General features: G+C 48.5%; 1 protein-coding gene and 2 long non-coding RNA genes across 6 annotated transcripts in view; 2 read left to right on the top strand and 1 right to left on the bottom strand.

The window, feature by feature from the left end:
* Nr2e3 (nuclear receptor subfamily 2, group E, member 3) lies at nt 1-18064 on the top strand. 4 transcript variants are annotated; one of them, XM_011242742.1, is made up of 8 exons: nt 1-67; nt 175-236; nt 11807-11910; nt 12011-12232; nt 12315-12472; nt 13282-13522; nt 13768-13873; nt 17316-18064. In XM_011242742.1, exons 2-8 carry the CDS (start codon nt 229-231, stop codon nt 17446-17448), a joined length of 972 nt encoding a protein of 323 aa, XP_011241044.1. In that variant the 5' UTR covers nt 1-67; nt 175-228; the 3' UTR covers nt 17449-18064. The 4 variants fall into 4 exon arrangements, with proteins under 4 accessions (XP_011241044.1, XP_006511213.1, XP_006511212.1 ...); XM_006511150.4 differs by adding an exon at nt 11527-11653 and having other exon boundaries at nt 31-236; NM_013708.4 differs by lacking the exons at nt 1-67; nt 175-236 and adding exons at nt 10756-11047; nt 11527-11653.
* On the bottom strand, nt 8432-9539 carry Gm7616 (predicted gene 7616). The gene is made up of 3 exons (NR_168957.1): nt 9288-9539; nt 8992-9064; nt 8432-8544 (listed from the first exon to the last, which is right to left on the bottom strand). It is a non-coding gene; the product is annotated as a predicted gene 7616 (long non-coding RNA).
* A 1732-nt stretch (nt 18065-19796) lies between the features above and the next one.
* The window catches only part of Gm20275 (predicted gene, 20275), a 114787-nt gene continuing 110077 nt past the window's right edge, over nt 19797-24506 (top strand). The window contains exons 1-2 of the long non-coding RNA NR_166694.1: nt 19797-19845; nt 20758-20833. This is a non-coding gene — a long non-coding RNA (predicted gene, 20275). The remainder of the gene's footprint in view (nt 19846-20757; nt 20834-24506) is intronic.

Raw genomic sequence — 24506 nt, 5'->3', positions numbered from 1 at the left:
AAGGGAACGAGGGATGGGATGAAGAACTCGGGGAGGGGAGACCATGAAGGAGGGCAACATTTGGAATGTAAATAAATAACATTGTTTAATTTTTAAAATACTATAATATTTTATGCCACTGTGCCAGTCTTTGATTCGGCACAATAAATCCAAATCCCGTCATCATCCGTTCAGCTCCCATCTTCCGGCAGTGAATGGCACACCACATGAGTCAACGTGTCAGAACGGATGTTAAGGTAAGGTGATGTCACCTCTAAGGGAATCTTTGCGCTTTGGTGGAGAAAACCAAACTGGAGACATGTTCGGCAGCAGGCTCTGGGAGGGCGAATGTGGGGAACTGCCATAGGCTCGCCACACGGCCCCGAGTGGGGGAGGGGAAATCTGGCTGTGGGAAGCCACCGAACCCCAGTCCGCGGAGATAGAGAGGGAGCAGTCCAGGCTCTCTGGGCCTCACGGAGTCCAGAGACAACAGGTTCTCAGTCTCAGACATCTCAGACGCTGCTGTATGTCACAGAAGAGCTGAGAACAAAGTGAGGGCCAAGAGCCCTTGGTCCAGTCTGGTAGCTGGTAACACTGGGAGGCCTTCCCAGGGGAGATTAGGCGTGGTTCTTTAGGGAAAGGCCTATTCCATTGTTCTAACATGGTGGGTCTTGATGAGCAGAGATGGTCCATGGTTTTAGAGCTTTACTGTAGAAAGACAGAGACAGACAGAGACAGAAGGTAGAGAAGGAGAAGTTGGCCATGGCTACGTGGAGAGACGTGGGAATGGAGGGGGAAAAAGAGAGCGAAAGGTGAGAGTAGGAGAACAAGAGCTTAGGAGAGTGAGGAGAGGCCAAGCAGCCCCTTTTATAGTGGGCTGGGCTCCCTACCTGGTGCAGGGTAACTGTGGGGAGGAGCATACCTGACATTGACTGTGGGGACTGATAGTCACAGGATTATGGAGTCGGGGCCTCTGTGGTGTCAGGGGCCTGTGTCTGGGAACGTGGCTCACTGTTCTGTCCCTTGTAGAGTTTTCTACTGGGTCTTCAGGGTAAGCTTCGCTCAACCAGAACACAGGCTGCCTTTCACAGTCCCACAGAGACACTGGAAACTTTGCCAGGATTCATCACTAAGAGTTTTAACCTCTGCCTGAAGTTTCAACTTGAATATTGAGGAAGGTTTCTATAATTTTACATTTCAGTAAGTAAGCTAGAATTCAGAAAGTCTGTGGAGGCAACGCTATCGGGATAATGTTGCCATCTTGTGTTTTTTGTGGGTATTGCAGGTCAGCCTGTTAGACACTTTTGACCCAGGGTGAGGAGGGAAAGTCTCTGACAAGGGGCGGAGACCTCAGCCCTTGATCCTCAGCTGTACTTTCCTCTCCTGACAGGAGAGGGCGCGAGTGCTCAAACTCAAGGATTCCAGCTGAACGGATGCTAACATCTTCCTGTAAGCCAAAACCACACGTGGCCAGAACCCATCAGTGAGGACACATATAAAAGGGGAGTGAGGGAAGCAGAGGGGAAAAGCATAAAGTCGAATACATATGATCAAAATAAATCACCAACCACATTAACCAAGTGGTTCACTCCTGTGTGTAGACACATTTATAGTGACTTTTTATGATATAAAATTTCAGTCACAAGAAAAATTATAGATAAGAGACGGTGAGACCCATAAAGTTTAAAAATTGCCGGCTCAGCCACCCTTTCTTTTATCCTGTTTGGGCACACTCAGGATTGAGGCTGCAATCTGTGCACACTGTGCAATGACTTCCACCTCAGGATATACCCAGTCCTCATTAATTTAGTTATTTTAAAAAACAACTTAAAAAAAAAATTCCAGGCTGGAGAGGTGGCTCAGTGGTTAAGAGCACTAGCTTCTTGCTCTTCCGATGGTCCTGAGTTCAAATCCCAGCAACCACATGGTGGCTCATAACCATCTGTAATGCAATCCAATGCTCTCTTCTGGTGCATCTGAAGACAGCTACAAATATAATTAGATATGTTAGATATAATAATATTTTTTAAAAAGTAAAGAAAAGAAAGGGAAAAAAATCTGGCTGTGAGGTGGCTCGGCAGGTGAAGGTGCTTGCCACCAGAGTTTGATCCCCAGGGTAGAAGAAGAGAACTAGTTTTTGAAAGTCATCTTCCAACACATAAACACTCAGACAGTAATAACAATAATTAATACTTTTCCATTGCTTTGTTGGAAGTTTCAGAAACAAATCTAAACACTGCATGCATGGCAGCTTTCTAACAGACTCGGATGATTTATTCAACATAATCACAATGCCACTGTCACAGCACACTACACTAACACTTCCTTAGTGGTGTTATTGTTGCTGTTGTTTTGAGACAGGATTTCTCTGTGTAACCCTGGCTGCCCTGGAACTCAAAGATCAGGCTGGCCTCAAACTCACAGAGATCTACCTGCTTCTGCCTCCTCAGTGCTAGGATTAAAGCCAGCCCTCCACCCCAAGATCTGATCTGTGGCCCAGCAGTGAACTGGTTTACAATCCAGTTCAGCAGGTGTGGGGTGGGGTGGGAGCACATGGGTGGATTGCTGCAGGCTACAGCTGTTCTCAGAAGAGACCAGCCCTGCTGTCGGTGTGCTAGCCTTATAGTTTAATGAAGGAATTAGAGCAGACTCAGCATGCCCACCCTACACTTAATTTGTTCATAAGTATTACTCCAATGATTGTTTCTGTTTCAAATGGTTTTTTGTTGTTGTTTTATTTTCACAATAAGCAAGGGCTTCTGCTGTAACCTCTGAACTACTGAGACTCGAGATACTTCAGTGCTGTGTACAGTCTGCCTCTGCGTTCCCTACCCCCTGCCAGAAGTTCCAATCCTCCCTCCAGCCCGCAACAAGCATGATACACAGACAACTGGTTTCTGTGCTGTGTCCTCCTGCAGCAAGCCCAGGGCTCTCTGCCCCTTTCCTGGCCGCTCCCCTAGTGTTAAAATGGCACTATCCATAAAACTCCTCCTTAATGAGGCCATTCTGAGGAGACAGCACGAGACATCCTCCATGCCTTTGTGTCTCCAAAAAAAACCAACACTCCTCCTGATAAGCAGAACTCTCCAGGTGCCTGTCCTTGAGACCTTAGAGAAATAACAAGCTCAAGGGAGACTAGGGCCTCGAGTTTAAATCATGGAGAAAAGGTAATCAGAGGTCGGGTCACAGACAGTTAAGAGTGGCCATGAAATTAGTCCCTGAACAGACACACATTAACCCGTCCCCCTCAGTACCATTCCACCAAGTGATTACAGCCCTCTGCTCCCCTTTTCTGTGAACATTCACAGGATTTCTAACTATACTGATATAAACCCAGTGTTTTCTGGACTCAGGGTTGCTTGCCAGCATTTACGCAGTGAGTGCAAGGCAGGTGATCTGAGTTCAAATTTGAAACAATAAAAGACTCTTTTGCGAGTTACAGCAGACTTCACAATTCTTGCGCTCATCCGAGTTTCCCGTAGACTCAAGACACAACACTTCCAAAAGCGTTGCTTTGGTATCTTATGTAGGAGTCTCACCTTAGAATCAAATAGTCAATCTCAGCCTAATGTAGCAGCTCCCTTTAAAAACAGACTTTCAGAAATATATTTCATCTACTAAGGAAATATAAAAGATCAGTTAAATAACAAGATGAACGTTAAGCACTACGTTAAACAGACTGATGTGTCTAAATAGATTTCATATCCATCCGCATACCTCTGGCTTAGTGTGATTTTTGGTTTTGTGATATCTTGTAACTTGCTATTTCCTTCTTCCCACACAGAGTCCTTTTCAGTACCACAGAAACCTCATGTGATTGGATTGTGGATATAACTCAGGGCAGAGGGCTTGTCCAGCAAGCCCAGGGTCCCGAGTTCAATCCTTAGTACCACTAAATAAATCAGCATCAGGGAAGGGAAACGTGTGCGATAACAGAGCAGTGGAACAAACTAGGTTTCTTCGTGTGCGGGTTTAGTGACAGGAGACCACATCTTGAGAAATTGGGACCCTGTCCCGTCTGTGTAAGAAAGTTTGACAGAAGACATGAGCAGAGGATCCCAGAGGAGCTGGGGATGTGGCTCGATGGTTAAAGGGTAGGCTATGCAAGCACAAGCACCTGAGCCTGGATCCCTAAAAGCTCCGAGGAATGCCAGGTAGGTGTGGCAACCTGCCTGTAACTCCAGCCTCAGAAAGTAAGGCTGGGATCCCTAGATAGGTAGATAACCATATTGATGAGCTCTGGGTTTGATTGAGAGACCCTGTCTCACAGAATACGGGGAAAGAGCAGAGGAGGATAATTCCTGACCTCAGTGTTGGGCTTTCCCATGCACACTCCAGCATGTGCACATGCACACATATACCACACGCACACACACACACACACAGAGAGAGAGAGAGAGAGAGAGAGAGAGAGAGAGAGAGAGAGAGAAAGAGAGAGAGGGGAAGAGAGAGAGAGGGGAAGAGAGAGAGAGGGGAAGAGAGAGAGAGGGGAAGAGAGAGAGAGAGAGAGAGAGAGAGAGAGAGAGAGAGAGAGAGAGAGAGAGAGAGACCGAGTGCAGGAACACATGTTCTGTGTAGGGAGAAGTTTGAGTCAGATCTGGGCAGTGCAGGGTGAAAGGATAGGAAAAAAACCCAGGGCCCTCCTGGGCCATCTTTCTTGTGTAGAGACTTGCTTTGAGCGTGTGTGTTTTCTAAAACACCTTTCTAAGGAACAGCTCTTCCATCTCCCTGCAGGAGAGCCTCCATTTAGCAGTTCTGACAAATGAGAAAATATAGATAGCTAAGAAAGAGTATCGGGAAGGAGGACAGTATCAAAAGTCACATAGGAAATGTCACTGTGTGTCACATTAGAGCTTGTTTTCTGCACAGCTCCTCTGGAGACTTTCTGTAATCCTCGCAGCTGTCGTTGTCACAGTTTCCAGGACCTCAAGAATAAGTAGATGCGGGCAGTGACGTTCTGTGCCAACTCATCACATGTCACATATGGCCTGTCCTCGCCCACATGTGTGCATTCCTGCATGTCCACACATACACAGCTTTGGTAATTCTCCAACATACCCTTGAAGTCCCAGAAACATTCTCTGAAAAGCCAGCATGGAAGGCAAAGAGGTTCCTGTAGAGAAATCCCCCCACTTTGCCTGTGCTTTGGCTGGCTGGGCCTGTTGATACATGTTAACAGGGCATGGTGGGCAACAGTGTTAATTCCAGCACTTGGAGGCCAAGGCTCAGGCTGGACTCTTTGTGGAGACCCTGTCTCAAAACAACAACAAAAAGTAAATACAATTTAAAAAAAAACTTTTATAAGGGTTTTCAAATTCTTCTGTACTCTCCCCTAACCCCTGCTGAGATGCCTCTACCTCAAGATCTGATCTGTGGCCCAGCAGTGAACTGGTTTACAATCCAGTTCAGCAGGTGTGGGGTGGGGTGGGGTGGGAGCTCATGGATGGATTGCTGCAGGCTACAGCTGTTCTCAGAAGAGACCAGCCCTGCTGTCGGTGTGCTGGCCTTATAGTTTAATGAAGGAATTAGAGCAGACTCAGCATGCCACCCTACACTTAATCTGTTCCTTCGTGTTTCTTATCAGCATTACTCCAGGTAATATGATTTCCCACCCACTCCCTCCGTTTTAAAAAAATGAAAGCACTTTCTTTGATTCTGATTTTAGCTGTAATGCATATTCAGCAGGAAATATTAAAAAATAGCTTTTTGTTTTACTTCTAATGAGAACTTCTTCCATGATGAAAGACTGGGGAGGAAGCTCCGTGAGTAAAGTGCTTACTGTGTGAACGCAGGGGCCTGAGTTCAAATCCATGGTGATCACATAAAAGCAGTGCATAGCTGTGTGTGCCTGGAATCCCAGTGTTGGGGGCAGAAGTAGGCAGATCCAGGGGACTCATCATTGAGCCAGCCTGGCTGTACTGGGGTGCTTCTGGGAGAAACTATCTCAAGGGAATAAGGCGAAGCAAGATACCTCTGTCCTCTTCCAGCATATGCACATGTACACACACACATATATACATACACAGACACATATATATACATACACAAACACACAGACTCATATAACATATATACATACATAGATACATACTTACATATACATATATACATACACAGGCACATGTATACATAGGCACATATATACATACACAGATACATACATACACATATATACATACACAGACACATATATATACATACACAAACACACAGACTTATATAACACATATATATATATATACATAGATACATACTTACATATACATATATACATACACAGGCACACATATACATACACAGATACATACACATATATACATATACAGATACATATATACACATATTCACACCCATATATGTATGTATGCACGCACACACACACACACACACTGTCTGCCCTTCAGAGGGCCTGGCAGGAGGGAGGAACTGACCCAGATATGATCACCCAGCATCTCAAGTGAAAGAAGAAAGAGCCTACCCTGCAGTGGGAGCCTGTGATAGGGTTCTCTAGGTCTGTTCAGGTCTTTAAAATGCTTAAGGGCAAAGACTTCTCCTTTGATGGACTGGGCAGCTGGGCGGGGGAAATCTGATTACTTCTAAATGTTATCTAGAGGGCAGAATAAAGAGCCTTTGTTGAGAAACTGCTGGTTTCTGCCCAAGAGTGTCTGCCTTTCTGAGTTCTGACCTGTCTACCACCCATCCTAGAAAAAGAAGCCATTGATCCAGGTAGGCCAGGCCAAGAGGCCCGGTATCCTGTGACCTTTAGTCTCCTGAGACCTATGAACTCGAGCTAGAAGCACAGCTTTGTATGGTTTGAAGCGGAGAGGCCAGCAGATATTCTCACCGTCTGCAGTGGCTGTATAAAGTCCTGCGGCACACAATCAGCATCCACAAGTGGAGGTTTTACTACAATTGTAGCAGGATTCAATGTTCTGGAAATTTCTGCTGGTTAGGTTTGGGGAGCCCCTAGCTCTGAAGAACTCACAGACCACTGTATCTCTTCAAAGAGTGAAGATGCCTCGGAGTGTAGCTCGGTTGGCAGAAAGCTTGACTAGCACGCACTAGATTTCATTCCCTGAACCACACAGACAGGTGGCTTGCCTTTGAAATCCCAGCACGAAGGAGGCAGAGGAGAGAGGATCAGAAGTTCAAGGCCGACCTCAGAGCAGCCGTGGCTGCCTACACAAGGACTCAGCCTATCAGCAACCAAAACTGAATCCGGGAGGAGCTTAGGGATCCTCCTCTCCCACTACCAAAAGATTCTGAGGGAGAGACAGCCATTGGGGCTGTCTCAGTATACCACCAAGGAACCCCATGGTTCCAGCCCCATGGTTCAAAGTCATGGTTACACAGACATTTCCAGGTAAACTCACTGGGTCTCAAAACAAAGCAAAACCCCCCACAAAGTCAAAATGTGTTTGTTTAAAGGAAGGAAGAGGAGGGGTGTGATGGATGCAGGTGGGAGGGGTTTAGGAGGTATATACTGATCAGAGAGAGTCTTATGCATGTATGAAATTGTCAAAGGACAAACTAAACATTTAAGAAAAGGGACAAAGGTCAAGGTCATCCTCCGCTGCATAGTGAGTTTGAGTCTAGCCTCGAGTACCTGATACCCTGCCAAGTAACTGACCCTGGGAGGAGATCTGTTCCAGGGACCTCATGCTGTCCACAGGACTAGATCTTGCAGTGCAGCTTCTGGAACACAAGCCAGTCACCAACTTAGCAGGCATCGTCCCAGGATGCAGGAGCTACCTCCTCTGTCAGACAGAATCCTGGTAGGTCAGGCCGCAGGCCTGGGCCCTAGACAGACCCTGCCTAGGGCTTTTACCAAGCCCAGGCCCTAAGGAGGTCAGCAGTGCTGCATGCACTGTTCAAACACCCCCCCCCCCCCAGGCCTCTGGGGAGTCAGAGGAAGCTGCTGACCTGTCCCCTAGAGGAATAATTGCATTAGTAAGGTGGCCTCTGGTGGCTTTGTCAGCAGTTCCAAGGCTTTGAGTTGAGTAATCCTTTGGCGTCTGCCCCAGCAGCTGGCGGTCACAGGCTGGGGGAGCCTCCCTCCAACCCCCCCCCCCCCCCGCCAGGCTCACCTAACCCCTGCACAGCCTATCTCCCGTTATCTAACCATTGAGGAGTCATAGTCGTCGTCATCCTTGCCCTTATCACCAGCACAGGGCTCAGTGCTGGGAGAACCCAGCATGCCAAGACTGTCAGGAGAACACAGATTCAGGAGCAGACCTTCTGTCTTCTGATCAGACGCTAAGCTAACCTCTAACCCCATTTCTGGGGTCTTCCATCTGGACAGAGGAGAGAGAGCACACCTGGAGCAAGTTTCAACATTAAGGACACAGTTGGACCAGATTCAGCAGTAGGGAGCGGGCGTGTTGAGAGGACACTGAGGGTCTTGAAGGATGGTCAGGGATGAAGCTGGGAAGCAGGAGGGGCACCCCCTTACCCACTCTACTTGTTTGCTCTGCCTTCAGGGCATTCTTCAGGGCTTGACCAGAGGTAACGCCCCATGGGGAAGGGATTGCCTCTCTCCTGTGGTCAGTTTCTCCCAGCACCTGCCTAGAACACACACCTGGTGGGGTCAAGTCTCTGGGCTCCCTGAGGCCCAGCTGGGGGCTACCCTAGGACTTTCTCCCTTCCTCGGTCCTTCCTCTATACCGTCAGCCCCAAATGAGGCCCAAGTCCACCTGGGAAAGAAGCAAACGACTCTCTTCGGCACTGGCCTCACCCTGCCTCCTCCCTCTACCCTAGTAACCCTTTACAGTATATCTCCCATCCCCCATGCCCCAGAACACATACACCTGCTTTAGAGATGAAGAAACAGAAGTACACAGAGCTCAGCAAATAAAGTGCCAGGCTATGTCCTTCAGGCCCTAGGTCCTGCCTTCATCTGGCCCCTCCTCTTGGTCACCCAGGTGTTTCCCTGGAGACGCTGGGATTTGCATCCAGCTCCATCCCTGCTTGCCTCTTTACTGCTCCATAGCTGTGCAGCTTGAGGCAACTTACCTCCCCACTCTGGGCCTCTCCGACTCAGTCTCCTAGCTGTGAGGCCCATAGTGGCAGCTTCTGTGTCGGGCCACTGTGAGGTGTATGACAGTGGTGGTTTGTGTGAGAAGTCTCTAAACTCTTCCCCAGAGCACTTTACCACTGAGACTCTACCTTTGACTCCTCCTACTACCATACCCATACCCATAGGTCCTACATTGCCCTCTGCACTGGTTCATCCCAACCCTTAGCTCAGCCTGGCCTAGTCTGCCCCTTGTACATGACTGCACACCCCCAAGTTCTTGGACCCCACTCACATGTCTATGCAGGACAGTTGGGGATGAGTGGGATGTCGGGGCATAGATCTTAGGTGTGGACAGAGACTGGTGAGAAGCTGTCACGAAGCTGTCACAGAAGACTGCCCGCGGAGAGGATGGAAGGCTTGCTAAGGTGACTTGGATGTGGGAAGCAGATGGCATGTCTAGAGTACAAATCTTGCCCTGAAGCCCTGACTTGGCTGCTAAGTGGAGCTTCAGGCCTTGTCTGAAGCCTTGTCCATGAAGGTTCCTAAGGGGCTGGGGACAGACAGGACATATGAGAGGCTCCTGTCCTCAGCGGATCACCCTGCAAAGCCCCTGAGCTGACTTTCCAAATCCCCAATAGTGCTTCCCTGTCATAGTGAGGGTTAAGCCCACTTAGGAGGCCATGCCCCACCCTTCTGTCCTCTTAACTCCATGATCCCTCTAGATGCTCCCAGGTTCTAACACGGGACAAACTCGTCCTATCCCACTGTGAGGCAAGGGCAGATGGGGATGGGCATCTCTTCCTGCACATCAACACGCTATTTCCCATTCATTCGGGCCTAGGGAGAGGATGGTAAGGGGCAGAATAGCAGGGACAGGAAAGGATGTTCCCTGGTGTTGCTTCAGTCTTCTTTGTTAGTATCAGGCACCAAAATACATTATGGGAATCATCTAACGTCATGTTCCCAACTACAACCTAAGACAGGCATTGTATCACACCAAGAGGAGGAAACTGAGGTTCGGAGAGGCTAAGTCACTTGCTCAGTGAAACATGGCCCACAACAGGGCAGAAGCATGCATGGAGGTGAATCTGTCCTTACCCTAGTCTCTCTTCCTCTGGGAGTCAGGTACCAGGAGACACAGACGCCTACTTCCTGAGCTGTGTCCTACCTCATTGCCCCATGGGAAAATGTCCACAAGCATCTCCTCTGCCCCCAGCCTGCCCAATACCCTCTGCTGGACCTGATCACAGAGACATATAGAGATGTGAGTCTTCCGTGGGGCAAGGCCCCAAGCCACAAGCCCCAAGCAGTCCTTCATTAAGAGACTAAGTCGAGAGCCACCAGGTTAGAGGGTGAGCATCCCAACGTGAACAAGCAACAGAGGCAGAAACCTACACAGACACGGTGATACATACACGGTCACACATGCCTCGAATACATGGCAAATGCCACAAAAAACATTTGAAGTCCCTGGGTAGGTGGGATGTGTAACACCCTCCTCACCCCCATTAAGATTTGTCATTGAATAATAGACAGCTGAGAGCATGTGGTCTCAGCCAAGCTCCTTGCTCCCATACAGTGTCAGTAAGGACAGCAAAGGATGGACCGACCCCCAGGCATGTTAGGCAGCCTAGGAATCAGGGCTGACTGGCTCCCAGGGGCACCTGGGTAATGCTGCAGGTGTGGTCAGTTGATCCCCTGCGGAGACAGTAAAGATTAAGAGGATCATACACTGTGTCCAGCGCTGTGCTGGCAGAAGTCTGGACCCAGAGCCAGGGTGGTGAGAACGCTTCAGAAGGAAGAAACGCTCCTAACTTACAAGGCAAGGGAAGTAGAGGAGAGACAGGCACAGACTGAAAGACAGACAGACAGACAGACAGGGGTTAAAGATGGATGCATCGGTTGGGCCCAGCAACTTCTAGCAAGCAGGCTACCCTTAGGACCATCCATATCCGATGAGCTCTACAGTGGCTGCCTCCACTATGCCTGTGTCTGTGGCGGCCTCCAAGAAGGAGTCTCCAGGTAGATGGGGCCTTGGAGAGGATCCAACAGGTATGATTTTTCTGGAGGTGTGGTCTGGACCTTTGAGGAAGAGAGTGTAAGCAGTAGGTTCAGAGAGCCACGAGCGAGCTTGAGCCACATAGCCCCAACCCCAGGGCTGTGAGCAAGCATGAGAGTCTGCTGGCAACCCCAGAGTCCTAGAAACTGAGAGGCCAGCAGAGCAAGACCCAACAACTGGCTGCTGAGGCAGGAAATGGGTGCTCTTGAGACACAGAGAGATCTCGAGAGAGGCTGCAGCCGCCCATAGGGGAGGAATGGGGCTGGGAAGGTGGAAGCCATGGAGGGAAAAGAGAGGGGAAGGGGTGGGAGCAGAGGTTAGGATGCCACAGTGAGGAAGCTGCTGTTTCCGGTGGGAGTCACATGGGCAGATCTAGTTTGAGGAACGTGGGAACCTATGGACCGGAGGGAAAGGGGGTGACTAGGGGAGGGAGTGGGGAGCTATCTCAGTTCAGCCCTGCCTTCTTGCTCAGGTGTGGGCCCCTCGCTCCAGTGCCGAGTGTGTGGGGACAGCAGCAGTGGGAAACATTATGGCATCTATGCCTGCAATGGCTGCAGTGGCTTCTTCAAGAGGAGTGTGAGAAGGAGGCTCATCTACAGGTGCCACAGCTCTGCCGGCCTGCCCCGGTGTGCCTAGCACGGGTGGAGGGCGTTCAGGGAAAGCGGAAGACGAGACCAGGGCAAACATATCCCAAGTCAAGGCCTAGAGTCAGGGCATGACACTGCCCCCCCAGGAGCTCGTGTCCTCTGCAGGTGCCAAGTCGGGGCAGGGATGTGCCCAGTGGATAAGGCCCATCGCAATCAGTGCCAGGCCTGCCGGCTGAAGAAGTGCTTACAAGCAGGCATGAACCAAGATGGTGAGTGGTGGGCACGGTGAAGTGGGAAAGGCAGGAGAGAAAATGGCATCACTGCCAAGGGGCAGGTGCGTGTGTGTCCTGAGTCTCCCTGCTTTCCAAGCTGTGCAGAATGAGCGCCAACCTCGGAGCATGGCTCAGGTCCACCTGGATGCCATGGAAACAGGCAGTGACCCCCGATCAGAACCAGTGGTAGCCTCTCCTGCTCTGGCAGGGCCCAGTCCCCGGGGCCCCACGTCTGTGTCTGCAACCAGAGCCATGGGCCACCACTTTATGGCCAGCCTTATCACCGCCGAAACTTGTGCTAAACTGGAGCCAGAGGACGGTAAGTGGGAAGGCAGTGGGCGTGGATACTCACACCGGCTCCCACAGAGCAGCCACTGAACTCCAAACCTCCTCCTCTGCAGCTGAAGAGAATATTGATGTCACCAGCAATGACCCCGAGTTCCCCGCATCCCCCTGCAGTCTGGATGGCATCCATGAGACATCTGCTCGCCTGCTCTTCATGGCTGTCAAATGGGCCAAAAACTTGCCTGTGTTTTCCAACCTGCCTTTCCGGGACCAGGTACACAGCACAGCCTGCCTGCTGGAGCTGGGCCAGGCACAGTGAGCAGTCAGCTTGGGGAAACATGGACCCCTGGGCTGGCGAGGGATGGAGACTTACATAGTTTACCTTAGGGTACTTGTGTCTCTGAGCTGGGGGGCGGTGGTGGTTAGGGCAGTGACAGTGGAAGTATGTTAACTCCCCGAGGAAAAGATGCTAGCCAAAGATGTGTGGAGCCCAGAATGGGATGCAGAGTGGGACCTGTGACTCTCTGGGCCCCATTGCCTTTTCTTCTGTGCAAATTGTCTGACCTGTAGCCATTCTGTGTGAGACAGGAATCAGCATACCCTGAACAAGGAAGTGGTTGACTGTGAGTTCTTTAGAGTAGAGGCTCCCTGTGATTTCAGGCATGAGTGTCCCCCAGCCTTTCTACATCTGAAAAAGAACGCTGAGCTTCTAATAGGCTGGCAGAGATCTCACAGTGGTCCAGGAGAGAGTGGTCCAGAGGTGCTGAGCCCTCAGCCCAGCTATGTGTTTAGAGGGAACGGCTTGGAAGAGTCAGCCAGTCTCTTGAATTCTCTCAGTGTGGACACTCTGGGCTCATCTTGAGGCTGCCCAGCATCCCTAGACTTACCCTGAATGGCCCAGTCACAGGGCTATCCTGGATAGAATCCATGGAACATCTGAAAACCTGGGTAGCTGAGCCAGAGCCTTTGTAGGAGAAGGTTCTAGGCACCTCGAGGGGCTCTTCTGCTCCTGGCCAAGGTGGCAGGCTGGGAGTGCCGGGAGCTATGCACCTGTGCTGACACTTGAGCCCTCTCTGATCACAGGTGATCTTGCTGGAAGAGGCATGGAATGAGCTTTTCCTTCTTGGAGCCATACAGTGGTCTCTGCCCCTGGACAGCTGCCCACTGCTGGCACCACCTGAGGCGTCCGGCAGCTCTCAGGGCAGGCTGGCCTTGGCCAGTGCAGAGACGCGCTTCCTGCAGGAAACCATCTCCCGGTTCCGAGCTCTGGCAGTGGATCCCACAGAGTTTGCCTGCCTGAAGGCCCTGGTCCTCTTCAAACCTGGTACTGAGCCTTGGTCCAATCCTTCCAAAGACATGGTTGGGAATAAAATGGGGGCTGGGGGAGGCAGATTTCTGGTCACTTCTGTCTGCTGGGCACCAACATCAACTCACCTGGGTGTAGAGGGACAGTCTTCTTTCTGGGGGAGGGGAAGCAGAGAAAAGGGGTGTGGCCGGACAAAGTAATTTTGGAGTGTGGGGTTGAGGCTGGCTTCTGGACAGGAGCTCACTGGTGCTCCTTCTCCCCAGAAACACGAGGCCTGAAGGATCCTGAGCACGTGGAGGCTTTGCAGGACCAGTCCCAGGTGATGCTAAGCCAGCATAGCAAGGCTCACCACCCCAGCCAGCCTGTGAGGTGACAGCAATGACCCACCTGCCCACCTGCCCTCCCCACTTGCCTCTCCCATACCATCTCTGGGCTTCCCTGCTTAGACAGGATAAAGGGCTCAGTCAGCCACAGCTATCCAACATCTCCTGTGGACCAGGCTCAGTGCCAGGCCCAGGAGGACATCAAGAGACAAAGCCTACGGGGATGTTCATTATGGTAGCCACATCAAAGACAAGAACCATCCTCATCAGGTGTAGAGTGGCTTGTGTCTGAAAGGGTAGCAAATGGGCAGGGAGGTGGTGGCGCATGCCTTTCATCCTAGCACTCGGGAGGTAGAAGCAGGCAGATAACTGAGTCTGAGGCCAGCCAGAGCAAGTTCAAGGACAGCCTGGCTACACAAAGAAACCCTCTCTCCAAAAACAAACAAAAAATTACTTTTAAAAGATAGGATGTCAGTATAGTCTTAACTGGTCTCAAAGTCAGTACTGGGCTTAAAGGTGTTTCCTACCAGCCTTTCACAGGGACCATGTGTGTCCATGACAGGATAGGATCTAAACAGAAGAGAAGAGTATTATCTATGAAGGTAGAGAGAGCCCAGCAAAAATGTGTTCTTAGACAGGAGTCAGGTATGGGAGGTTCAGAAGATTCTTGGTGGTAGGAAGGTGGGAGATGAGCCAGAGAGTTACCTTGGAACCAGTCGGACTCGGACTAGAGCTCAGAATGCCTAGTCAGATGAGAGAGGTGAGGAGAACCCCTGAGGTTCTGTGAGAGGTGGCCTTCATGCGCGGGACTGAACCCCATGCAGACTGGTGGGCAGTATGCACCAAGGGCAGAGCAGTGACTTCCCTGTCCGGGAGATTCTGTGCCTTGGGGAGTGGCTATAGGAAGCAGGGAAACAGACTGCAGTATACAACTCTGAGAACTGGAAAGGGACAGGTTTGGCATTCGGCTAAAGGGAAAACACACACACACACACACACACACAGGCAAAGAGATGAATTTGGAAGCAGAGAGAGTTCAAAACTTAAAAGGAAAGTTGAGTTTAGAAGGAACTTGCCAAGCTTAAGTGTGGAAGTCTCGCTGTGGAGATGTATGGAAAAGCCAGGCATGAAGGAACATGGCTATGGCCAGCTAGTGCAGGCTGCATGGAGGGGGTAGACACAGGTGGAGGATCTCAACGTAGTCTAGCACCAGGTCTTACACTGAAGCACCAGGTAGTTTATACCACCAAGCCAGGCCTTTGGACTATTCTAGACCACACTGTCTGCCACCTTCCTGAAGAACTGTGGTGACATAATCATCTTTAGTCACCTTGCAGGTAGGCAAGCTCTGCACCACATGGTACAGGGCCAGAGGGAGAACAGTGAAGGTTTGGCATAGTTTCACATGTGTGGTCATCACTGACATTCAGAAACCAAGGCTCTTCCTGGGTCAAGTTTGCTCTGGGACCAGCCCTCAGGGGCACCCTGGCCTGTTGACTGTGTATTATTGCAAAGGTACTGGGGAAGACTTCCTATGGAGGGGCAGGAGAAACTTGAGCCACCCAGAGTCTGCCAAACAAGCATGAAGACCTGCCAGGCATGGTGGCAGGGATCTGTCACGCCAGCACTGATCTGGGTGGAGACAGGTGGATGCAGCTTAGCTGAACTGACGAGTTCCAGGTTCAGTTGAGACAACTCTTCTCAATAAACAGGGAGGAAGGGCCAGGACTAAGAGTATTTGCTGTGCACGCATGAGGATAGGGGTTCAAATCCCCAGCACCCATGAGAGAGAGCTGAAAATGATGGGGATAGCAGGTTAAATAAATAAAAACCAGTGCTGGGCAGCAGAGCCAGGCAGATCCTGGGAGCACTCTGTCCTGCTAGCCTAGCCGAAATAACAAGGCTCAGGTTCAGAGAGAAACCTTGTCTCGAGGGAAGAAAGCAGAGATGTATGGGATGTCTGGTGTCTTCCTCTGACCTCATATATACACCAGCACACATGTGTGTCCATATATGTGGGTGCATACACACACACACACTAAAAATAAAGTGGACAGTGATTGAAGACTAGAATGCGACCTCTGGCTCTCCACACAGACTCTCCAGGTCACTTCTGCAGCTTAATACGTATGTCAGGTGGGACTGGGTGTCATGGCAATGTACTTTAGCCCAGCCTACAGAGAGAGAGAGAGAGATGCTAAAGCCCAGTTCCACTAATTATACCCAGCCTTGTATGGTCTGTATGGTTTGCTCCAATACATTGTTTTGAGACTAAGTTCAATGGACTCCAAGCTCAGTCCTGAATTCACTACGCCAGTGGGGATAAGCTGAGCTTCCACCCTTCACTTCCAGAGCAAAAGAGCATATGCAGCCACATGGGGTCCATGTGCTGCTGGGGACAGAGCCTAGGGTCTGGTGCCGGCTGAGCAAGAAGGGAAGGTGGAGCAGGGCAGGGGTGGGGCGGGGGTGACTGCTTACATGCTGCTCATAAGAGAAAGGGAGGTTTTAGCTGGGCAAAGCCACTCACTAGGTCAGAGAGTAAATGGCTGGTTTCTCATAGTTCTCTAGGTGCAGTCAAGCCAGCAGCTGCCTCGTGGAGCTCAGCCTTCTTGGTGTGTGGGTGGGTGTGGGTGTGTGGGTGGGTTAGTGGGGGAAGCCTTAGGCCTTCTTCCCAGGGTCATCTGGTTCTGATTTTTTTTTTAATTTTTTGTACTGGGGACACCTGCTTTAGCAAATGGTTCTTACTTGAAACTAGAACGGGTTCTTTTTCTCTGGATATATCTCACTTAACTAACATCTCCCTTGACTTCGAATATTTTCAGTAGTAGTTCCTGTCATCAAAGGTGTTTCATGGACAGGAACTCATCTATGTCCATGTAGAACTAACGTGACTTAGTTATAGCACTCATGATCAATGAGCCTCCGGACAGGATTGCTACCAACGCCTCGCAGGCTGGGAGAGAGCTGTACAAGTATGGAGACTGGAGCTCAGATCCCTGGGACGGGCACAAAAGCTGGCAGGCATAGCAGGCCTGCCATTGCAGCACCTGGGAGACTGACACAGGATCCCAGGGGCAAGTTAGCCAGAATTGGTGAGCTTCCAGGTCAGCTAGGGATCCAGCCTCAGTAAATAGAGAATGATCTAGAAAGACACTTGACCTCAACTTCCACCCAAACACATGAGCACTTGTACACACTTAGGGCACACAGACAGACATACAGACACACACACACACACACACACACACACACACACATCACATGCATGTGCAAAGAAACCTCTCATTTCTTAAATCTTGATGCATAGTGAACACTATTGAGTCCCTGTTTTCATCACGCTAATAACCAATGGGAAGGTGGACGTGAGTCTTCTAATTCAGGGGCTTTCCCTGTATTGAAATGCCCCTGGCTGGCCCTGGACAACTCCCTCCCCTCCCCCCACTGCCTTGCTCGGAGGTTGGCCTGACAGTGTCCTTTCTCCTGTTCAGGTTTGGGAAATTGCTCCTCCTGCTCCCATCTTTGAGGTTCCTCACGGCTGAGCGCATTGAGCTTCTCTTCTTCAGAAAGACCATAGGGAACACTCCGATGGAGAAGCTCCTGTGTGACATGTTCAAAAACTAGTTGGGAGTGCCAAGTGTCCACAGGCACCCAGGGGGGCAGCACATCTTAGAAGCTAAATAGTTCCCTGCCTTTCTCAGCCAGTAATTCCACATTCAGGTATTCCTACCTAGCAGAAATTTCTCCCAAAATATATTATTGGCATATTCATTGCCATCCTAATCTTAATACCCCTAACTCTGCTTGGGCAGTAGAATGCATGGATGCGTTGTTATATTCATAGGAGAAACAGCTTTGGCAAAAAATGAAATAAAAAATAAAAATGAACAGTAGGTCCATGAGACATGGAGACATTTCATAGGCTGGAAGTTGAACAAAAGCCAGGCACGTTTATCCTGTGTTCAAGACCAGAGGCAGGGAGGGGAAAGGAGGGAGACTGGAATGAAAAGAAAAGGAAATGAGCAAAGAAAACCATAATAGACTGATAGAGAGAAAGCCAGAAGTCACCTCTGGGTGGGTAGGGGGTTGGAAGAGGGGAAATAGCCTCCCGCACTAGGAATGCCCTTTATTTGGATCCAGATGATAAGTTGATAGTCATTAAAGCTCATTGAGCACTTAAAATCCATGCACTTTGCTGTATTTTATTTGACCTTAGTTAAAATAAAACCAGAAAACTGTGTCCCAGGCTCTCTGTTGAGACATGAACACAAGGTCTTTTGAGTTTTATCTGGGTTCATTCCAAGTCAGAGTCCAGGTGCCTCGAATCTGGGCAGTTTCCCACGGGATCTTCCTTCCCTCTGTAAAGCACACTCTTGGAGCAACAGTCGCAGCTGTGTGTGTGGAAAATTTCTTCATTATCATCCTTAATCTCCCATGGAAGCACAGTCACAGGTGTGTGTGTGTATGTGTGTGTGTGTGTGTGTGTGTGTGTGTGTGTGAGAGAGAGAGAGAGAGAGAGAGAGAGAGAGAGAGAGAGAGAGAGAGAGAGAGAGAGAGAGAGAGAGAGAGAGAGAGAATTCTTCATTATCATCCTTAATCTCCCATGGAAACACCTGGCTCAACAAACCCTCTTTTACAAAGAGAAACCCAGGCAAGTCTGTGAGACCTGGAAAATCATTATAAAGGTTAACATCATTGTGGTCCATCAATGAACACTTGCTTTTGACAAGTACTGAGCCCTGGTTTAGGTTCCCAGCAGTATCCAGACACACAGGGTTTACATCTGTCAGGCAGCATGTACAGCAGCAGTGAGCTGGGCTGTGTTGTCTAATCCCCACATAACTCCACGGAGGGCCAGTTGTCACACTTTCTGACTGCACTAAGGCTTTGTGAACTCCTGCCGTAGTGTTGAACGAATACTGCTAAACTATGATGCTGCTTCCTCTCGCCTCCCCTCCACTCCGAGATCAGCTAGAACATTCTGTCGCATTTCCTGTCTTTAGAGAAGAAAACGTCTGGTTCTGGAAGAAAAACACTTCGAGAAAGCCACAAAAGTCTAGGGATTCCCCGACTTTCATTCAAGTACCCATAGCTGCAAAAACAGACTCTCTACACAGGAAATGTTGAAAGGTGGGCTAGGCTAAGAGATGAAAGAGTTTGACTGCTTGGTGAAAGACCTTCACACCAGAGCAGGTCAAATACTTGAGATTCCGTTTTCTAAAAGCATCAGCCTGTAGCCAGCAGGATGGCTCAGTGGGAGAAATGATAGTAGTCACCAAGGCTGGTCTCAGTTTGAGCTTTGGGTGGGACTCATGTGGTGGTAGGAGAAAACTGACTTCTACCAGTTGTCCTCTGACCACGAGTACTTACTGTGACATGTGTGTACCCATCCACATGATAGATAGATAGATAGATAGATAAAATGAAATGAAAAGCAAAGCATCAGCCTGGCCTGTTCTTGAGTTGTCTCATGACCACATTGCTGTTATACAGCCTAATTTCACATCAGGAGTTTATGCCTGTCCTTGAGACCTGAACGGGGATGCCCGATGAGAAACATGGTTGAAACAGGCCACATCTGCCCAGCTCATTTAGCTTTCAGTCTGGCTTTTGATAACAGTAAGAGTGTAAAGGTAGCTGGCTGACATTCTCTGGCAAAGAGCTCTGGGGTTTTCCAGGAGGAAATCTTGAAGAACTAAAGGAGATATTTAATCGGAGTCATCTCCCTCTGCCTGGTTTCAAAGCCAGATGACCCTCCAAGGGCTTTCCCTTGTTGCAGAAACACCAGGAAAAAAGATGTGTTTTGGTCTGGATCTTAAATGTCACACGAAGGTGTGAGGAGGCGGGGGGGGGGGGGGGGGGAGCGGGTGCAACCTTTAAGAGGCGGTCCTATTTGGAAGGGAGGTGGGCGGCATCTGGGGCTCTGGCTCCTCCTCTAGCACTTTGTCCTCAGAACACCTGACCGGCTGCCTCTTCCTCTGCCAAGTGAAAGCAACGAGACAGTCAACCCTGGATGAAACTGTGAGCTAAAACCTTTTTCTTTCTCTCTCTCTTTCTCTATCTCTTTCTTTCTTTCTTTCTTTTTTTCTTTCTTTCTTTCTTTCTTTCTTTCTTTTTTAAGAGTTATTTTAAAGTGTGTGTGTCGCTCGTTGGTGTAGGCGCCTATAGAGTTCAGAGGCTTTAGATCCTCTAGAGCTGGAATTACAGGCAGTTGTGAGCCGCCCAAAATGGGTGCTAGGAGCTGAACTCAGTATTTTATCTGCTAATACACGGTTGCCGAGCATATGCTGATGGTAATGGCTTTCTTTGGGTCCTTTCTAAGAGACTTGTTTGGTTTGGCTTGTTTTGGTTTCTGTCCTCAGTGCCAGAAGCGTGCTCAGTTGTGAAGCACCACAAAAGTGCCTCTGGCTTACCCAGGCCTTTTCTTTTCTTGGGAAATTTCATTTTCAGGAAGGGCTGGGAAAGACTTCAAGATGACCAGAAAGATCAAAATTAGTAACTAAAGCCAGAGAGTGAAAGCCAGGCCCACCACTGCTGCCCTGCCTCGGTGGGTGTCCTTGGACTTTGTCACAAGACTGGGAGCTCTTATGGGCTGGGGACCTTTGTTGTGCCTGCTCTGCTCCAAGTAGTAGCAGAAGCATGAGGGTGTTGGATGTGGGTGGTCCGAGGTGGCTTAAGTAGTAGCCACCTGGAGCCTGAAGCCACACACTCTCTGTAACAGATGTCCGTGGCTCAAAGAGTCATACTGCCAGCCAACCTAGGGAAAGAATAAATAAAAGAAAAACAAGCCCCATGTGATGTGATCTGCCTGTAAGGTCATCTCACGCCTTTCTGTTCTCAGGGCTTTGGAATCAGAAAGGGCTTTTGTGGATTCTGTCATCTCTGGGCAAGTCTCAAAACTATCATTTCTCGGTTTTATTTGGCCAACTACAGATGGTGTAAGAAAGAACACTCCCTCTTCTTATTCTTGAAGCAGTAAGAGGCTGTCTCAGAATCTTAAAGATCAAAGGTAAATTCACTTTTTTTTTTTCTTTTTAATTTCACCTTAGACCTGGCTTGCTCCCAGTCAGGCTTCTTATTCAGGATGTAAGCACCTCGCCAAAGGACCCAGGACAGGAAATTCTTCTCCTGGGAAGCTGCCGCCTATTGACTCTTAACCCTGGCAGCTAGTGAGAGCTGGAGACAGCAGACCCAGTTGAAGGGGGCAGAGGACAAGTCCTAGAGCCACTGTCCTTAACTCAGAGAATGGAATCAGTCTGAATTAGCAGAGGACACCTGGGGAAGATAATAAATGGCCTGATAGGACAACTGACACTCAGGAAGGGCAGATGACTTTCCCTGATGTCACACAGTAGGGCAGCAGAAACTGACAACACATGGCTGAATTCTTCCCATTGCTATGTGTTACTCTGCCATTCGGGGAAAATAAAATTCATCTCGCTGAAGTGTGGTCTCCTGCCTCATGAGATGGCTGTTTAATGAGGGAAGCTCTAATTGCATTAAATATGCACAGCGTAGTTAACATTGGTACCTGTCAATTTGACACAACCCTTAGTCACTTGGGAAAACGGAATCACCACTGAGGGATTGCCTCCGTTAGATTCAGCTGTGAGTAGGTCTGTGTGGGCATTTTCTTGATTGCTAATTGTTGTAGGTGGGCCAGTGCATTGTGGGTAGTGCAGTCCCTGGGCAAGTGGGCCTGGGCTGAATAAGGAACTGTACAAGCTAGTAAGAGATGTTCTCCTCTGTGGTGTCTGCTTCGAAGTCCTGCCTCAGCTTTCCTTGGGGATAGTCTGCAAACTGTGAGTGGAAACAAGTCCTTCCTTCCTGGTGTTGCTTTGGTTACAGCAAGGGAGACCAAACTGGAACAATTGTCTTCACTGCACCTCCTCTGTCTACCCTTGCCTTCTTCCTGTCTTTTTGTGGTCCACAGTAATTGTTCATGTACTTCCAGGGTGACCTGTACTTCACAACTGCCTGGAACTCCAGCTCCAGGGAATCCCACACCCTCTCTGACTTCAATGATATTGAGCATTTTTCATGTATTTATTTGCCATTTGCTTTTTGCTTTGAGAGGTGTCTGTTTAGATCGTTTGCTGATTTTAAAACTGGGTTAGATGGCCTTTAAAACAGACATTTTTCAAAATATTTTCTAGCTTTTAATCCTCTGTCAGACTGAGGCAGATATTGGCTGGCAGATATTATCTTCCATTCCGTATGGTTTTTTTGGTGCTGTTGAAGGTTTCTGTTTTGTTGGCATTTTTTTGGGTGTTGGCCACCGACATGGAAGTCTCGTAGCTGCACCAACCAGCACGGAGCTGCATCCACAGCCTGGAGGCGGCCACCGCTGTGTTCATTGTCAGGTGGAACCTTTGAAGTTTATTGCAGTCAGTCAGGTTTAGCCTTAATTTCCTGTGCTTTGGAGTCCTATCCAGGAACAAGGTTGCCTGCGCCAATGTGTTGAAATACTTCCTCCATGTTTTCTCCCAGTAGTTTTAAATTTTCAGATTTCAAATTTGGGCTTTAGATACATTTTGATTTCCTGCTGTACAAAGTGAAGAACCTGGGTCGAGTTTCTGTCTTTGGCTTGAAGATGTCCAGTGTCCCCAGCGCCATTTTTTTTTTTTGAACCAGTCGACTGATCTTGTGTGTCCAGGCCTGTCTGGGACAGGATTCTGTCCTGCTGGTCCAAGTGTTTGTATGTCCATGCCATGCTGTTTTATTGACCTGTGGCTCTGTAAAATGTCTTGAAATGAGGTATTATGAGGCCTCCAACGTCTTGCTGGTTTTTAAACAAGCTTGCTTTGGCTATTTGGAATTGTTTCTGTTTCCATATGAATTTTAGGATCTGTTCATCATGATACTCTCTCATGTGAATGACGTTGACTCTGTAGGTCACTTTGTATACTATGTAATTTAATAATGTTAATTATGTAAACCCCTCATTCTAAGGGAGTCTTTTAAAATGTTTTCTTCCATTTCTTCCATCAGCTTTGCAGTTCTCATTATAGAAATCTTTACTTCCTTAGCTTTGTTCATATGGCTATTGTGAATAAGAGTGATTTCATTGTCAGCAAATTTATTATTGACATATGGAAATACATTGATTTGATATATTGGGTTTTTAAAAATATATATCCCGATAGTTTACTATATATCTTCATTTCTAATCATCTTTTGGGGGACTTTGCGGTTTTCAATATATAAAAACATTCATCTGCCAATGGACATTTTACGTCTTTCCCATCTGCATACCTTTTTTCTTTCCTTTTCTTGCCTAATAGCTATGGCCAAAATGTCTAGTACTGTGCTGAATAAGATCTGTGAAAGTGGACAGACAGCCTTGTCTTGTTTCTTAGAGACAGCACTCCATTTCTCCCAATTCAGTATGATCCTGGCTGTGAATTTATTCTACAAAGATTGTCACATTGAGGGCTGATCCTCTGTACCTTATTTGTTTAGTGCCTCCCCCAAGCCCCCAAGTCAGGGGTTCTCTGGGTAGCTCTGGCTGTCCTAGAACTTACTTACTTTGTAGATCAGTCTGGCCTTGAACTCAGAGATCCTGCTTCTGAATCCTGAGTGCTGGGATTAAAGGCATGTACCACCACTGGCCAGTAAGATCTGGTTTTTGTTGTTGTTGTTTTTTAAATCATAAAGAAATTTAAAATTTTGTCAAATACTTTTTCTACATCAACTTGATTCTTAACTCTGTACCCTGTTTGCATGCCTTATTCATTTGAATATATGGAATCATTTTTTGCATCCCTGGAATGAAATTAACTTGATAATGTTAACTTCATTATGGATTGGTCTGGACCTCACTATGAAGCTAAGGCCTATCTCAAACCTTGTTCTTCCTGCTTCCGTCCACAGGGCTGGGTTCTCAGGGTGTCCCACCCTGCCTGCCTTCTTGTTGTAGGACTGTTTTGTTGTCCTGTTGAATATCATTCTCTCTCCTTTTGTTGAGGGTTTTTGCATCTGTGTCCGCCAGGAAGCTGCTGATCTGATGGAGCCAGTTTGAAAGGATTCCCTCTCTTCCAAAGCTGTGGAATAACAGCCTGGGAGAACTCTAAAAGCTTGATGAAATTTCGCAGTGAAGCCACTCGATTCTGTAATTTTCTTTCTTGGGAAAAGGGTTTAATGTTGATTCAAGCTTATCAGCTACAGGTCTGTTCTGATTCTGAACTTCTTGGATCAGTTTTGATAGGTCATATGTGTCCAAATATTTGTTCTTTTCTTATAGATCTTCCAGTTGTACAGCATATCAACTCTTCAAAGCAACCCCCGACAATCCTTTGTAGGTCTGTGATATTACTTGAAATGTCTTTCTCATCTTTAGTCTTTTTCTCTCTTGATTAGTTAAGCTAAAAATTTGTCGGTTCTGTTTATCTCTTCAACACAATTACTCCTTAACTTATTCATCTTTGATACTGTCTTTTTACTCTATATTTTATTTCCTGTAGTTTCCCCTCCCCCAGCCTGAAACCTACTTGCTCAGGGGTGGAGCTTCCTGCTCATTCGTTCTGCCACGCCCACTGCTGGAACCTGTGGAGCCACACATGTGCACCTTTCTACTGGACCAGAGATTATTCGGCGAGAATCAGGTCCCCTCCCCCTTCCTTCATAACTGAGTGTCGCAACAGTAAACGTGGGGCGCCAATTGTTGTGTCTGGCCAGCAGAC

Source organism: Mus musculus, chromosome 9 (assembly GCF_000001635.26).
Source record: "Mus musculus strain C57BL/6J chromosome 9, GRCm38.p6 C57BL/6J".
Taxonomy (NCBI): Eukaryota; Metazoa; Chordata; class Mammalia; order Rodentia; family Muridae; genus Mus; species Mus musculus.
Note: the sequence above shows the minus strand (reverse complement) of the source record. Positions and strands in the feature narration are given on the sequence as shown.

Excerpts from the sequence above, each read along its gene's own strand:
- Nr2e3 (NM_013708.4), top strand. The coding sequence starts at position 10,951 with ATGAGCTCTACAGTGGCTGCCTCCACTATGCCTGTGTCTGTGGCGGCC. Across the intron at positions 11,048-11,526 it reads CCTTGGAGAGGATCCAACAG|GTGTGGGCCCCTCGCTCCAG; the intron begins GTATGATTTTTC and ends CTTCTTGCTCAG. Across the intron at positions 11,911-12,010 it reads AGCAGGCATGAACCAAGATG|CTGTGCAGAATGAGCGCCAA; the intron begins GTGAGTGGTGGG and ends CTGCTTTCCAAG.